This window comes from Protopterus annectens, chromosome 11.part0 (genome assembly GCF_019279795.1).
Source record: "Protopterus annectens isolate FY-2018-M chromosome 11.part0, PAN1.0, whole genome shotgun sequence".
In the NCBI taxonomy this organism is placed as follows: Eukaryota; Metazoa; Chordata; order Ceratodontiformes; family Protopteridae; genus Protopterus; species Protopterus annectens.
In genome coordinates, this window is record NC_056745.1 from 1,551,922,000 (window position 1) to 1,551,939,530 (window position 17,531).

Below are 17,531 nucleotides of genomic sequence, written 5' to 3' on the forward strand. Positions count from 1 at the left end.
CTTGGATTTTTTGAGGTGGAGCATGTCCATTAATTCTGGGTTTGACATGGCTTTGTGTACGTCAGGCATAGATCGCCTCTGAGTAGGCGGTAAGCAACTGAGTAGAGCTGGAGTTTCTTTAGTCGAGCTGCATAGGACATCTGTTTGTAGCTCATGATCCTCTTGGTGAGGTACTTTTGGGGTCTCTCCAGTTGCTGCAGGTGTCGGGTAAGGTATATCCCAAAAGGGGCATTGTATTCAATTATGGGCCTGATGAGTGACGAGTAGAGGGGCACAATGACCTCTCTTGATCTAGATGCGAACCCTTTCATGATAAGGTGGGCTATATAGAAGGTCTTTCTAACCACTTTGGCAACGTGATTATCAAAGGAGAGATTACTATCTACGTTGGTCCCCAAATCTCTAATTACTTCTTCTGTACTTAATGGATTACCACCTATGTGGCAATTTGTGGGCACCTTGTTTTTCCCAAAGGGGATGACTATGCACTTTTTAGCATTTAGCTTGAGGCTGTGGCTCTGGCACCAAGCATCCGTCTCTGTGAGACCCTTTTGGAGGATGCTTGTTTCAGCTGGAGATTCAATTATGGCCCCCAGTTTGCAGTCATCTGTGAACCTTATCAGCCATAATCCCCCCGTGTTAGCCTGAACCTCAGAGAAGTATATACCGAACAAGAGAGGTCCCAGAACTGAGCCCTGTGGGACGCCACTTGTAACTGGTTTGGATTCGGACATGGCACCTGTGATTCTGACCATGTGGGTTCTATCTCTGAGTCAGTTTGCAACCCATCTTGTGACATAGGGGTTGATTTTTAAGCTGGTAAGCTTATTTATGATGCCTGAGTGGGGTATTGTGTTGAAGGCTTTTGCGAGGTCCAGGTAGGCTGTGTGGACTACCTTGCCCTCATCTATGGCTTTGGTAACTGTTTCAAAGAAATCAACTAGGTTTAAGAGGCAAGATCTGCCCTTAACAAAGCCAAATTGTGAATGAGTTCCATGATAATACGCTCCATAGCTTTACAGACCAGACTAGTCAGGCTTATGGGGCGATAGTTTCCGGGGTCCATTGTGGCACCACCTTTGTGGAGTGGGACCACTGTAGCTGTACGCCATTCTTTGGGTACATATCCTGTAGTAAGGCTAAGATTGAACAGTGAATTAATGTGAGAGTTCAGTTCTTCTTGGAGCACATGTAAGACACAGCCTGGGACACCGTCCGGTCCCATAGATGTTGTGTTTTTTGCTTTGGAGAGGGCAGCTTTCACCTGTGCATCTGTGATGTCAAGGAAGTTGCATTCAGTTGGGATAGGCATTTGCTCCTTTGGGGGGAAGGGGGGGGAGAAGTTTGAGCTGAATCTGTCCGCCAGGATGTTGGCTATGTCTGTAGGTTTGGTGTATTTTGTACCGTTATGCAACAATTCAGAGCATATCTGGGAGTTTCTGCCCATGTTCCTGACATAACTAAAGAAGGCCTTGTGATTATCTTTAGTGTCTAGGGCAATTTTTCTTTCGAAACTGGCCTTTGATGATTTTATGAGGGATCGAAGTTTCTTGCTAATACTGATCAGAGATGCCTTCCCTTTTTGGGATTTTGCTCTGTCATGTAGTAGCTTCCTCCTTCCGTTGTATAGCTTATTTATGGCCGGGGTCCACCAGACCGGTCTCCTGTTTTTGGAGGAGTGAGTCTTGGTTTTATTTGGGATAGCATGATCCATGCATTCCTGCAGGTGCTCATAGAATGCATTTGTAAAGGATTCTGCGGATTGGGCTGTATTATCCTCTGGCCCAGGGGCTTTGAAAGATTCCACCTCAGTCTTGAGAAGTGCAGAGTTGGCTTTTGAGAAATTCTTTACAGTGATTTCCTTGGCTGGGGTGGGGACGGGATATGGATGTCCATGGAAATTTGTTTATGGTCTGTTCTTACCAATGAGGGGTTTACCTCTGGTGTGGAACAGAGTCCCCATGTTGGTGATGACCAGGTTCAATATGTTGTTCCCTCTTGTGGGAGTGGTGACCAGTTGTTCCATTGCGTTAGAGTTTATAAATTCAAGGAACCGTTGGGCGAGGGTGTTTGGGCTCGAGTAGTTTTCCCAGTCAATGCTTGGGTAGTTGAAGTCACCCAATAACATAGTGTTTGGGGAGACCTTCATATTCTCCAGTGTTCTCCGGAATGCCAAGTGGGGTTCCTGTAATAGGAAAAAAAATAAACAGCCTTTGCAAGGCTCGGACCCAGGACCCTGAAAACCATAGACAAAGTGATTTACCACTAAGACTTGACAAATATTTTATAATCAGGGAAACCCTTTTGACAGCATTGTACATATTATTGGGTTGATGAGAGTATTATATTTGATAATCACTGTTATGATAGTTAACATGCAAGTGTTACTTTCCTATTCCCACTTTATTATTATGCTTCTTATCCTGTAGACTTCACTATATCAGTTACATATTCTGTTTATGTTGTCTGTAGATTTATTTCATGAGGACATTTCAGTGATAGTTTTGGAGCCTACTTAGTGCAAATCATTTTAAAATATATTTTTATCATATGACTGAGATGAGACACCCATTTCTGTTGTTTTATATATGCAACACAATCTGATTGCTATTTAACTGTTAAGGTTCGTCCTGATTCACTATGCTACATATATTGCTCACTTGCATTTGGATAGTTTGCTTAATCTAAGTGTCTTGCTTATTATTTCTTTCTTTTTATATTGGTCTAATGTTTTACAGCAGTTACATTAGAGTGTGCTATTACCCAGATTCTCCTTTTGCAAAGACTTTTTTCTTTTACTGTTTAGTGCAATATGTGTTTATAAATAATTTCCAGCACTTTCAATATATTCATACTAAATGTCTTTATTCAGTACATGATGTTTTAGTTAACATGATTACTGTAGCAGATTAATTTATTCTATTTTAAAAATTATCGTCTTTGGTTTTACATAATTTTACATTATCTTAATATTGTCCTTAAACCCTGCTGTTCTTTGATTTGGTAAAATTATTATGTTTAAATGTTTTTTTTTTTTTTTTTACCTTCAAAAATGTATTTTACATTTCCTGTGCAATCTCATTTTTCACAAAAATGAGATTTTGCACTGGTGTTGCAAAGGTCACTTTCCTCAATGGGCTTCCAATTGAAACCACTGAAAATGTAGGAGAAGAGTGAATATCAAACATTGTTCTTCTCCTTTTAACTTCTGAAAAATGGCCATCTCGGACTTAGTGTATTATAAGTCATTTTTTTCTGCCATTTAGTCTCAGCTTTACAGGATTTGCTAACAGTTTAATAGTAAACAGATTGTGTTACATATATGTAAAACAGAAATGGGTGTCTCATCTCAGTCATACAGATAACAAAAAATATATTACTTCCCCAATGTCTTAACATTTTCACTGCTTGCATGTATTAAGTAACATTGTAAAGGACTGTGTTGAAATTTTGAGGCAAACTACTGCAGAGCAACCTTTTAATTTGTTGAAAATAGACAAAAATTTGAATTTTAACATTTTTTTTGCAATTCATATCCATGTAGCAGCTAGTGTTGTTGCCTCATAGAACTTGGTTCTTTGATTTATTTTCTGGCTATGGTGCCTTCTGTATGGTGTCTCTGTCCTCCCAGGGTCTACTAGTTTTTTGCCTTGGACTTGTATTTCCTCCCACATCCCAATCCTCCCATCCTGTCAGTAGGTGATGTGATGAGCCTCTGAATTGCCAGTAGGTGTGTACATGGTGTCGAGAGGATGTATGTATACATGCTGCAGTGGTCTCATGTCTCATCCAGAATTGGTTCTCTGCTGCAAGACCTTAATTGCCAGAGTCAGCGTTGGTTCCTCCATGATTCTGAAGAGCTTAAAGCAGGTACTGGTAAATGAATGAGTGTACAGAATTTTATGGAATGGCACTTTCTAAACTACTTATACACCGTATAAGTGCTTGTCTTCATTGGAATTCGTAACTGAAGCTGTTCAGACATTTTATTATAGTAAGTATTGAGTATTGTTAGAGTTGAGTGTATATTTGATTTAATCATTGAAATTATTTAACTAGGATCATTTCCCTTATTGAACCCAACATATTTTAGTTGTTGTTTCAGTAATCCTCGTGTGTGTAGAGTATCTTAAAGTATCAGACATCCTGCAATATGCCATGTGACTTACCCCTACCCTTATGGAATGTATGTAGAATGCATTGGCTTGCTACTTTCTTCCTTTGCAGTTTTTCTGTCTCTTATCCTTCCATATTCCTCATCCATATTCAATAGTATTGTATACTGTTTTGCTTTCTTTACTTAACTTGGTATGACATTACTAACCAAATTATTTGTTTCCTTTAATTTTAGAGACACCCCTGTCCTTGTTACAGATGAGTAGGATCAGTGTACGAAAACTGTATGGCCCGAGAGGACTGGAAAAAATTGCAAAGTTGCAAATTGCTCCAAGACTAATTGATTATCTTTGCTACAAATGAGTTTTGTGAAACAACCAGAACTTTCGTCCAGAAGTTAATAACATGTAGTGGCAGCAACTTTAGATGCATTAAAACCTGACATATGGTCATTTTGTTTTTTGCAGATTCTGCCCTGCAGATGTGAATACTGTGTATTAACATTAAACCTGTACAATGCTGACTAAAGTGTAACATAACAAATCAAGCCAGTTTTGTCTGGATTTAGTGCAGTAAGACACAGGGTCTTGTGTGGAGAATTTTCCAGTTTGAATACTGCCTGTAATGGAAAATGGAGTGTTGAATAGTTATTTGCCTGCATGTTGTTAGACTAATGACACCAGGGGACAAAACTGTCAAGGGGATTTTTAATGAATCCACATCATCAACAGCATTTCACACACTGTGCTATCATTCGGGGCTTGATCTTTATGTAATATTTATCATTTTTGTTTTAGTTGTAAAAGGACAGACAGTCTGTTGTCATTCTTAACCATATAGACAAAGGTGCCAAAACTTGTACAATTACCAATCCAGGCTGGGAGTTTATGATAGAAGGAAGACTTTATGGGCAGTAGGGTCATTACTTTTATTTTAGAAAATTACTGTTTCATTCATTTATCTGAACCTGAGCAGACTGCAGAGCTGGTGGCTGGAACCTCTCTTTAATGGTTTGTTTTATCCACACTGGAATTTCTTCCATCTATCCATCAGTCACAGTTGAGTGACATCCGACTGTTATTGTTATCCCATGAACACAGACGGAATGATGTACAGATTCTGCACAGAAGATGTCCCAGCTGATAACCAAGTGTGGCGGCAGTGCTACTAATTATGCAAGTGCACTGTAGTTTACTCTAAATCAAACTTCCAAACAGCAGTAGGATACCCGGGTGCTAGCTATCTTGGACTTCAGGTCTAAAGTACAGGGTCCTCCTTATCATTAATCAGCTGTAGGGAGGAAAAGAAAAGAGGTATACATGCAAAGATCTGCAGACTTGTTTGCCATGCTTGAACTCAGACCTTGCGTGTGAACTGTTGTGAACCATATCAGTGTCCAAATCATTGTTATAAGCTATCATATTTTCAAGAGAAATGTCATCAGCTAATTTTTCACAACATAGTTTAAATATCTCATATCTCTGTTGGTCTGTCTGTTGCAACCTGTTAATTTGAGATTTGTCTCTTCCCATCAGGATAACTCAGATGTGCAGAACTCATCTAGTATAGTGGCTTTATTCACTTCTTACAGTTTTTGGCAGTGCCTACCAGGTCCCTCCTAAAGTAGCAACTACAAGCACATCCTTCCATCTGGTGGGAGTGCATTGCAAAGGGAGAATGGTCCAAGGTTTTTGACCAGATTCAGAGGCTTGTCTTCATATAAATATCCTAGAGATGAGGAAGGTTCTCCTTGTGTTATTGGAAGTATGGGAATGGCTTCCTCTTGGGCTGATTAGCATGCAGACACACAATATGGCAGTAGTCTGATATATAAACAAGCAAGGGGAAATCAGATCCTATTCACTCTGCCATGAAGGTATGGTAATGGATGACAGCTTCTCACCATTTTCTGGTTACAACACACATTCCTGGAAGATTCCGTGATCTTGCAGGCAAGTTAAGAAAGACTCTCCTCTTAGCTCATAAGTGGTCTATGAATCCAACGATAACAAAGATTTTCAGTTGCTGGGGTGCTGACCATGCTGAAGTCTGGTTGTGACTCCACAGAACACCAAATGCAGTGAGTACTTTGTCATTCTCCCTCTTCAGGGATGGTACCCCAGGAAAAATCTGTCAAGTCATTGGCCTCAAGGGTTACTGCATTCATATCCCAACATTCTGCCAATGGTCAAATTCATACAGAAAACCATTTTGTGCAGGACCAGAATCATCCTCATTGCCACATTCTTGCTCAGATTTGGTTTTCCCCCAAAAAATCTTACCTGAAGAAACTTTCTTGGCTTCTCAGTGTGATACTGGATCTGATGTTCGACATGTCCAAGGAACCTCACCTACACATTTCCAATCTGAAGCTAACTGCATGGTTACTGTAATTCCAATGATAGTTCAGGATACTCCCCTTTCCTCTGATGTAGTGCACATGCTTATGGCTTCTCAGAAATCTTCTACATGTAAGGTATATCACAATAAATGAAGAAGATTTGCCAAATGGTTCATAGGTAGGTAGTAGGCTATTGGCCCTAGGGCCTATATAAGCCTAGCCAAAAGGTACCCTGGCTTTCGCCACCCAAGAAAATTATTTTCCTGTGCCCCTGTCGAGCAGAGCCAGTGATCCCCGGGGTGAATTTCCTATCTCTCATCCAATCATCAAGATTTTTCTTAAAGCGTGAGAATTTCACAACACAGAAACCTTCTTAGCTTCCTGTGGCAAATGTTTTACATTTCACATCTTCCATGTATTCCTCTGGATGCATCCTCTGCACTATCAAGGCACAGTTGGCAGCTGTTTGCTGTTTTTCATGTTTGGTTTCAGGACTCTTCCTTTACTTCCCATAAGTTTTGTAAAGCCTTCTATAATTGTTCCTTTCATTTGAGGCCTCCTATAAAGGATCTGGCTCATCCTTGGGACTTAAATTTCATCCTGGAAGCATTGTCCAGACCTCTATTTAGCTGCCTGAATTTGCAGAATTAAAATTATTCTATTGCAAAACTGTACTGTTAGTGACAGTCACTTCAGCCAAGAGGTTTTCAGAGTTACATGCCTTGTCTTTTGTTCCACTGTGCATTGTATTTCTTAAGGATAGCGTTACTCTGAGAACCATTCCCTCCTTCTTCCAAAAGTGGCTTCTGAGACCATTTCTTCATAATCCATACATCTTCCTCTAAATTACCAAAACAAAGGAGAATATATTTTGCATGGATTGGTCATACACATGCAGCTTTGCTTGGACCTTCACAAGACAGCTTCCACCAGAAAAGATGAGCAGTTGTCTGCATCCTTTGTACACAACAAATAGAAGGTTTCAAAAAATGTCCCTATCCAGATGGTTGTCGGACTGTATTTATCTGCACTTCCCAAAATAAATCCTTGCCCTGTAAACCAAAAGTTCATTCTCCTAGAGCCATTACACCATCAGTAGACTTATTCAGAGCTTTATCGTAGGATGAGGTTTGTCAAGCTGCCATTTGATCTTCAACTCATACCTTTGTTAAGCACTACAAATTAGATTGTGTGTCTAGAGAACATGCTTCCTTTGGGGGTTCCATCCTGAAGGGCTTCCTGTCTTGAGACCACCCAGGAATTTAGTTGCTTGGAATTCTGACCCATATGTTGAATCAGATGGACTGACTGAATAGGATGCAAACGTTATGTATGTAATGAAAGATCCTTTCATTCCACTGTGCCCAATATGGCAACTCACCCTTCTTCCCCCTGCCATTGTGTGGCTCTAAGTACCTTTATCCTGAGTCAAAGGCAGTACAAACTCATTTAGCAGTAGGCATCAAACTTGATCTGAGTTAGTTGGGGAGGAGTAGGGCATTGTGGGAAAACATTTGGGGAAGGGCTCAAGGCTGGAGCACTGTGTCTGCTGGATCAGCTCTGTTCTGGGGCTGAACGGACCCGCATGTTATATCGGAAGGACTGAATGAATAGGATCGGTCATTATGCTAAGTTCATAACTTACATTTACATAAGTTTAGCCTAGTATAACTAATTTAACATTCAAATTCCCAAGAGCTGCCTGGCCTATTCTACTGCACAAACTAATGGCAATGCTTTGTGTTATTTAAATTGAGCACAGTGACTGTAACATTCTTCACCATCAAGTTCCTCTGTTATATTAAAAATCTGCAAGCCAGACAGTTGAGTTTCACATAATCTAAGCCTTCAAAATGAACCCTAAATCATTTGACTATCCATTGCCTGATTCTTTAAACTATAACTATATTTGTAGATATATTCCCGTTGAAGAAAATAGATTTCTAGGTACCCATGTCTAGGGTTACATTTGTAGTTCATTTAACCAAAGAATGCATCCATCTGTAAGCAGTTCATGCAGGTTAGGTTAAAAGTAGCAAAAAAAAAAGCATGAAAATGGAAAACGTCCCAATAAAAGATGACCAATACATGTCTGTTCAGGCTTCAGCAATTCTATAACATATTAATTTAACCATCTTCTGGAAGCCAGTCTTATAAAATTTGTTTCAGCAGTATTTCCCTGCATTTCCAGTTTGCCTAACATATGTTAGTAAAACTATATTCTTCATCTTTCATTTGGAGTGTCTTAACATCTCCAGCATCACTTAGTTAAACTCAAAAAATGTAAGCCAGTGATCCCAGTTTATTCTGTTGTAAAAAGTATTTTTATAAAAGGGAAATTGTATTGAATTTTAATTACAAAATTATATTGTGTTCTTATTGGTAAGTGCTGCAGTAGCCTAAGAATATATGTTATATCCCGCAAGGGTATAACAGCCGAGCAGCTTCAAAAGCTTCAGGGACATTCCATGTGCCCAAACGTTACTCTGCTCAATTTGAGCTGACTAAAAAGACAGGTATGGTTGCGATACCCTTCACCGCTTTCCTGCTGCTGAAGAGTATCCTCTTCTGAGGCTTTTGAGGATTGACTGTCAGCTTATGCTTTTCCTTTGTTGAGCAGATAAGTTCCCTTTGGGGAAAAAAATCTCCCTCTTTAAAAAGAAAAAAAAATGTTTTGGTAACACTTCCCTGTTTAGGAAAATTCTTTTAAAGCTAGGAGTTTGTGTTTTAACAGACTGTCATGAGACTTCTTGTACTTTTAAATGGGAGCTCTCTTTTTTCTGTCAGTGTGAAAGTTTAAAGTATTTAAAACATTTTTTTCTGTGGACAAATTTGCTTACTTTAATTTTTGGGGCTGGCAAAGTGTTTAAAGTGCTGTTTTACTGTTTTTTTCTCTGAAAAAATATATTTTTAGAGGCTAAATTTTACCAGCTGTTTTCCCTAGGGGAAAGGCAACATTGACCATGGAACGGACTATCTGTCCCAGTGTTTGTCCTTCCAGCCACAAAAAGAAAAAGTTAAGCAAACAGTTTTTACCACCATAGCAAGCTGGCAGTTTGCCTCGGCCGCAGATGAGTGACTGTACTGTGGCCATAAGTTGTACCTCAGACCACTCATTTTTTACTCCAGATTCTTCTAGTGTAGGACCTACTGCCACTGTACACCGGGGGTTAGTGAAGTCTTCTATAGCTATTGGGGTCCACTCAATGGACAAGGGAGCTGCTTTGCAGACTAGCCATGTTGGCTTCAGATATAGCTTCACAGCACAGTCACAGTCTGCAGGCATCTTACTTTTTGCCAGAGCAAAACTGTGTGGCAGACAAGCTGAGCTGGACAAGGACAAGCCTTCATGAATGGAAACTAGATCAGGGGTCTTCCAAGATTTGGTCCATCAATGGGGACTTCTTCAAGTAGACCTATTTCCCTCCTTCCTGAGCAATCAGTTGGCACAATTCTGTTCCAGAACAATATGGAAGAAGGCCTGGAAGACAGACAGATGACTTTTCTTTTCCTTGGACAGGAATGCTGTATGCTTTTCCACCCTTTTCACTGATATCCAGGGTATATCTGAAGATTCAGAAGGAATCTCCCAAGATCATTGTGGTGACTCCCTTCTGGCCCAGGCAACAGTGGTTCTACCTTCTTTTGTAAGTGGCCTGAGACAGTTACCACATGCTTCCTTGCACACTGGATCTACTCACAATATTATGAATTTTTGATACAACCTGACTCCAGTTAACTTCAATTGACTACCTGGATGGTAGGGTCTTAATAGGTACCTTGTTTTTGAAGACATGCAGCATGTACTAATAGATGCAAGAAAACCTACTACTAGAAAAATCATATGTTAGCAAAAGGAAAAGATTTTCTAGTTTGTGCAAACTGCATAATGAAACCCATTCAGGGCTAGTTGCTTTATAATATCTGTGTGAGTTGCAATTCTGTGTCCTTTTGTACTCCTCCATCAAGGTTAATTTATCGGCCATTTCATTATGTCTTCCCATGGATCCTCCACCTTCCATGCATCCATAAGCCCTTTTCCCATTTTTTTGCACATAGGGTCAGGTGTCATTTTGGCAGTGAAAATAGTCTAGAGCCAGGGTTCACAGCTCTTGGTGGTTAGCCCTGCCAAGGTTTATGTTTCATATCACCCACTCACATGCACATTCACACCTATGTGCAATTTAGAGTACCCACTCCACCTACTGCATGTCCTTGGAATGTGGAAAGAAACTAGAGCACCCAGAGAAAACCCACACGAACTCAGGAAGGACATGCAGACTACACACAGAAGGCAGCGCAGGGGAGATTAGAACCAGAGAACCTTTTGCTGTGAGGTGACAATGCTGTGTGCTGTGCCAGTGTACCATCAATGCATTCTCGTATTGAAAATTTTTTGAAAGGGGTTCTGTATAAGAGGCCTCCAAGAAAACTGGTGTCCCTTCCTTGGGATCTTAATTCTGTATTGCAGAAACTAACACTTGCTCCATTTGAACCAGCTAACCTGGCTGACTTGAGGTTCTTAACATGGAAAACAGTTTTACTGATTGCTCTGACCTCTGCAAGAAGGTTATCTGACTTGCAGGCTCTTATAGTGAGTCAACCTTACCTCATTTTCCACAGGGAGAGGTTTTCTTTGAGAACTAATCATTTTATGTCTAAAATGGTATCCGAGTTGACTAAGTGACACTATCCATCTTTCCATTTTCTCTCCTGTACCTATAAATGAGGGAGAAAGAATACTCCATACCTTGAATGTCCTCAGACAACTTGGGTACTATCTTAGAACTGAATCTTTCAGATCTTCAGATCAATTGCTAATTTTTTTTGAAGGTAAGGAGGACAACTTGTGTCAAAGCTGACTACTTCCATATGGTTGTCTAAGGTTATTACTTTTTGTTACACTGACCACAACAAAACTGTTCCAGTCAGGGTCAAGGCCCACTCTACTGGGCCTTGTCTTCATCCATGGCTTTTTGGAAAAGGTTGAATTATAGAAATATTCTAGAAGCAACTTGGTTGTCTTTACTTATTTTATAAAGCACTATAAGCTTGATTCCTTCTCTAGGAGTAGATCAGGCTTTTCTAGGACCATTCTACAGGGGCTCTTGGACTCTTCTCCTTCCATGTCCCAACATTTGTAAGTTATGATAATCTGCCTTGTAGCTTAGACTATTGCAGCAGTGATCAGTGTGAAAAACATAGTACAGTTCTATAAGTAAGCTTACCATACCATAACAGTAGATGTTTAAATGATCACTGCTGTGGTAGCCACTTCCTCTCTCCACTGCCATTCTATCTTTGTGTGTTGCTTTTACCAGGGGGGTGGACTTTTATTTTTTTGTTTTTCTTAGCATAGTCATTTCAGGGCTTAGCCTCCCTGTCTCTGTTGGCATGAAAGCTTGAAAGGCGTGGCTTCCAAACTTCTTTTTTTAGTCAGCTCAGCTTAAGCTCGCTGATGGTTTGAGTAAACTGCAGTATGTAGTAAAGGTGTTATGTAGCAGCAGGTAACAGTATTTGCTGTTGTATATCAACTTTTTGAAAACTATCTCATGTCTGATGCTTAACATACAAAGGGCTAAAATACTGCAAATCTCCTTGCTTTTGATCTTAAGTGTTTGGTTATTGAATTACTTAATAATTAGAGGACCTTAAACTTTACAAAATGAAACCCCTTTCCCTTCCTATTTTTAAATCATTCTCATGTAAGGAAATGCAATTCAGTGATTAGCTTTCCAAGAAGATAATTGTATGATAATAGTGTAATTAATATCATGAATGACATATAGTAATATATTACTGCTAACAATATATAGTACAATTACTAATGTGATTCCATTATTCTCTTTAAACAGTGATCTCTTTCTTGCTGAATTAACTATTAACTTTTTTTGCACATATTAGTACATTTTATATAGATATGTGTGTGTATGTATATATATCAGAACTACCAATATCTAATGCATAATTTCTGTCATTGTAAGCATCCATTTTTTGTCTCAAACCTCATCAAGTTAATCACCTTTTTCAGGCATAAACTGTACATGTTCACTCATTGTGTAAAATGAGTAGAACTGTATCACTGGATGTTAAGTTGTCATTCTCGCCTTCATTCTTGCTGGATGGGTTCGGAGCCGAATCCTCGGCTCTGACTCGGCCTATACTATAGCTCGAGAGCTATTTTTACTGTCTCGAGGCAGCCCTATAACCCACAATACCATGCGCTAACTCCCCAGATCTCGTTTGCCGCTTCGCTGCGAGGTTGTCTTTTTTTACCAGCTCAGGTCAGTAAAGAGAATTTTTCTATTAAACTAATTTTCAGGTAGTTTTTCCACTTAGTTACCCTTGTTTAGGTCCCTACTAATTGTTTTATTCATACAACCCTTTTGTAGCCCTCCTACCCTTCTTTAGTTAATTTTTATCTTTGGGCCTACGGGCTTTACCTTAGTTTCCCCACCCCTTAGAGTGTCTGTGTGTGTGGGTTTAGTCGGTTCCCTTAACTTTTCTATTTTTAAGTTGAGTGTGTGTGTAGACTGGCTGTGTTTACTGTTAGGACTATGTCCAAAGACACTAAGGTCTCGGGATTCAAGAAGTGTGACTCGTGCTGTCAGAAAATGTCTCTGACAGACGGTCACACTTCTTGTGTCTATTGCTTAGGGCCTTTACACCTGCAGGACTCTTGTTCCATCTGTCACGGGTTTAGTTCAAGAGTCCTGCAGGAGAGGCGTAATAAGCTCATCCTAAGGGGCTTGTTAAAGCCTGATGACTCCCCGTCCAAGTCTGGCTCGGGGAAGTCTTCAAAAACTGCCAAACCCTCGGCTCCAGCTTCTGAGTCGAGGGCTGGCGTTATCGAGATGGCTCTAACATCGGTTCCATCTGGATCCGAGGTGGGCAAAGTGGTATCCGCTCCGAAACCAGCATCGGAGCCGACCCCAGCACGCAAGCACTCTAGATCCCCCTCACTATATTCCGTCTGATCGGCTCCGAGATCCCCTCTTCTGTCGGAACGGAGCCATAGGACTCACTCATCTAGGTCATCCAGGCTCTCCGACCACGACATCGAGGGGTGGTCAGTAGGCTCATAAAATCTCAGGCACTAGCCCAAATGCTCCAGAGCCCATCTCACCAGACTGTGGCTCCTTCGGTACCACTATCGATTCCTCCTCCAACTCACCTCTCGAGTTCGAAGCCGGAGTTTGTCGGAACCGTAACCTTGCCCACGTTGGAGCCGATACTCCCACCTTCGGCTCCGGTGTCGTTGGCTCCAACCTCTTCATTGGTTCCGTCCGGGGAGAGGTCCGGGTGCCGGGACTCCATTGTCGGCTCTGAGGGGACGAGTGGCATCGGACCCTTGTCCAACCCCGCTCTCCCTCTCGGAGCTTCGGCTCTGGTTAGTTCGGCCCCGACATCATTCTCGGAGCCTTCTCTGTCGGTGCCGGGGGTGGTTCAGAGCCGGGACTACCTTTGATGGGGGAGCCTTCGAGGTGATGAGCGTGCTGGACCCAGTGTCCACTCCAAGGTTAAGTTCTGCAGCTCCTCCCTCTACAGTGCCTGTTACGGTCTCTGGCCATCCTCCTACATCTGACAGCAGAGATCCAAAGCGCAGGGGAACCCCCTAGGAAAAGAAAGTGCAAGAGGAAGCACATAGACTCCCCTGAGTTTGTCATGCCAGACACCGACTTGGATGAGTTGGAGGGTTCCCCCAGATCCCCCTCTGAGGATGTCTCTTTTTCAGACATCCTAGAGATCCTAAAACAGAGGGGAAATTGGTCCACTCTCAAACCTTCCGAGGACGAGTCGGTTTACCTTGACGCTTTTGGATCTCGCCCTTTCACCTCCTGGGTGTCTCCCCCTTTTGACCCACTAATGGAGGTAGTAGCTAGAAAGGCGTGGGCAGCTCCTGATTCAATGGAACCAACCCCTAGGAGGCCTTCTAAATTTATTTCTGCACCAGAGGACAAATCCTTTCTCACCAAAGGTGTTTCAGTTGATGTTATGGTGGTAGCAGCAGCCACTAAGAAGGAATTGGCTGATCCTTCTGTACCTGTTCATCCTCCTAACAAAGAGTCCAGGACCATGGACAGGTACAGTAAGCGGACATTTGCTTCAGCGACCTTTACTATGCGATCGCTGAACTATTTATGTCATTTCACCCACCTTCAGAGAGACTTGCTCAAAGAACTGGGTGAAACGGTACAGGATCCTTCTGCTGTGGGGTATCAGGACAAGATAAACTCCCAGCTGGCCACCCTGAACTCCATTGTTAACTCCTCCATGCGGCTTATCTCTTACGCAGCCGATGGAGCGAGTAGGGCCGCAGGCACAGGTGTTGCGTTGAGACGTCATGCTTGGATGCGACTCTGTAACTTTGCCAATCCCTTCAAGGCGTCCTTCACCAACACCCCCTTTGATGGTTCAGAATTGTTTGGACCTCAGGTGAAGAATACCCTCACCAGATGCGAGCAAGATGGTAAGACTCTCTCTGCCGTGGGAGTCCATTTTTCCACACCTTCTAGACCTTATCCTAAGGGACAGAGGGGTGGAAAGATGTGGTTCCGCAAACCACAGGGAGTCGCGCCTGCCGCACGTGGTGAATTTCCCCAGAGGCAGAGGGGAATAATAACAGACGCCACCCCAGGGGCAGAGGGGTCCACAGAACCAGGGTTCCAGGGATTCTTTCCTGACCAACCCTTTCAGCATCCCTGAGAAGCTGCCTGACTGTCCGCCCGGAGGCAGTCGGGGAAGATTATCTCTGTACCCGGAAGCCTGGCAATCCCTCTCCCAAGACACATGGGTACAGAAGATCATATCCGAGGGTTACAAAATTCCCTTCACTTCCCCTCCGGTACAACCGCCAAGACCCCTACCAGACGTACCACCCGCACAAAGGGGTCAGGCACAGCTAGAAATAAAAAAGCTGTTAGAAAAAAGAGTCATCCAGGCAGTCCCAGCAGATCAGCTAGGATCCGGAATCTACTCCAGATTCTTTTTGGTACCAAAAAAGACTGGAGACTGGAGACCCATTTTGGACCTCAGCAGATTGAACAACTCTGTACAAAAGACAAAATTTCAGATGGTAACACTGCAGTCCATTCTACCCTTTTTGACAGAGACAACTGGATGTGCTCCTTAGACCTCCAGGACGCGTACTATCATATAAAGATACACAGGCACTCCAGCAGGTTTCTCCGCTTCCGGCTGAGAGCCAGTCATTATCAATTCAGAACCCTGCCCTTTGGTCTCACTACAGCCCCCTGGGTGTTCACCAAATGCTTGGCAGTGGTCATGGCTCACCTGAGACAAAAAGGATTCCAGGTGTTTCCATATCTAGACGACTGGCTCATTTCCGCTACCACCAAACAGCATCTTATAATGGCCAGGGATTACACCATTCAACTTTGCAACAATCTAGGTATTTCTATAAATTTTGCAAAATCCTCCTTGTCGCCTTGTCAATGTATAAACTTTATAGGCGCTGTATTAAACACCACAGAAATGTCTGCAACATTACCACCTCAGAGAGTGACAGACATAAGGCGGAATGTTCAGTCCCTGATGTTCATTGTGCATACAGCTGCAGTCATAACAGATGGGTTCTCCTGCCATCAGGTGGGTCCTCGGTTGGCCGAATTCCAAAGTCTAGGTCCGGCGTCGGTTGTCGTCACTTTCTTTCCTGACGTCAGTGCGACAGGGGTATATAAGACACAGCCGACGCCATTTTCTTCAGTCTTTTTTGCCACGCGGTGCCCAAAGCAGAAGCAGTTCGCAAGTGCCGGTCGGCCAGCTCCTGAAATTACGAAAATTTGGAAACCGAAGTCTTCTTTAAAGCTAAGTACCCCGTTGGGGAAACTTTTCTTGCCTCAGACCGATGTCAGACAAAGTTAACGATTGTATTTCTTGTGGGAAGCAAATACCGCATAAGGATTTCCATTCCCTCTGTATACCTTGTTTAGGCCCAGACCACGACGTCTCGGGCTGTCGCTTTTGTGCTACTTTCAATAAATGCACTATTAAGCGTCGGGCGGAGTTCGCCCAGCACTTTTTTGGTAAAGCTTTTGATTATAAAATGTCGTCGGAGACTCCGACTACCGTTTTGTCCAAAAAAAACCGCAAGGACAAAGACCGACACGCGAGGTCCGCGGCCTCCACCGACACCACGCCAAAACCGGCTACACGTGGTCCGGTTCTCAGTGAGGCGCCTATGCAGCCCCTGACTACCGACGACACTTCTCTGGCGGTGTCTTCTGTAACCGAGACCGCAGGTACCTCGGCCCATACCCTGACTACAGCTACCGAAGCCACTGTGAGTGTTGAGCCTCTTAATGTGGACAGGTCCACTTCCACCCATGGTGTCTTCAGACCCTCATCTTCCTTTTCCATTAAGGCCTTTACTAAATCCAAATCAGCCATGCATCCCAAGAGGCCTGTTGCACAGGGCCCATCTCCTGGCCCCATGCCTAAAAAGCAGATGCTCAAAATGGCTGAGGATTTAATTACTCTTATCAGGGGTTCCAAACCCCCTTCGGACAAGAGACCCAGAGTGGAGGAAGATTCTCCCTCTTCTGACCAGGGCTCCATTATTTCAGAACATTCTGATGAAGAGGAGCACTCGTACTCTCCCTTTGAAGATTCTGATGCAGAGCAGTCCATTCCTTCTGTATCTCCCCCAGAGGATTTTTCTTTCGGGGAAACCTTGTATACCTTGAGGGAACACTTCCATTGGGAAGGCCAAGATTTTTCAGATTCCAAGAAAAGACTTAGGGAATTTATTTTGCTACCTCAGCACAGACCTCTGGCGATCCCTCCTGTCCTGGACATACTTGATGATGTTTACTCGGAGGCTTGCCTTAATCCGGATTCCCTGCCTCCTGCCCCAGTCAAGCCTGATAGGTACTACAGAGTTCCTAACTCACACCAATTTCTTTACAAAAGCCATAATGCTGACCCTGAAACCATTTTTCAAGGCCCCAAGGGAATGAAGACCTCTACTGCTAAGAACCCATTACCTTCCGAAAGAGAGTCTAGATCCTTAGAAAGGTGGGGAAAAAAGGTATATACCTCGGCCACCCTAGCC

At 42.6% G+C, this 17,531-nt stretch overlaps 1 protein-coding gene across 1 annotated transcript in view; it reads left to right on the top strand.

The window, feature by feature from the left end:
- Window positions 1-4,663, top strand: part of ASB13 (ankyrin repeat and SOCS box containing 13) — a 519,678-nt gene extending 515,015 nt beyond the window's left edge. The window contains exon 6 of the mRNA XM_044088825.1: window positions 4,352-4,663. Within this exon, the coding sequence (XP_043944760.1) occupies window positions 4,352-4,479 (128 nt within the window). The 3' untranslated portion in view covers window positions 4,480-4,663. The remainder of the gene's footprint in view (window positions 1-4,351) is intronic.
- Window positions 4,664-17,531: the final 12,868 nt, after the last annotated feature.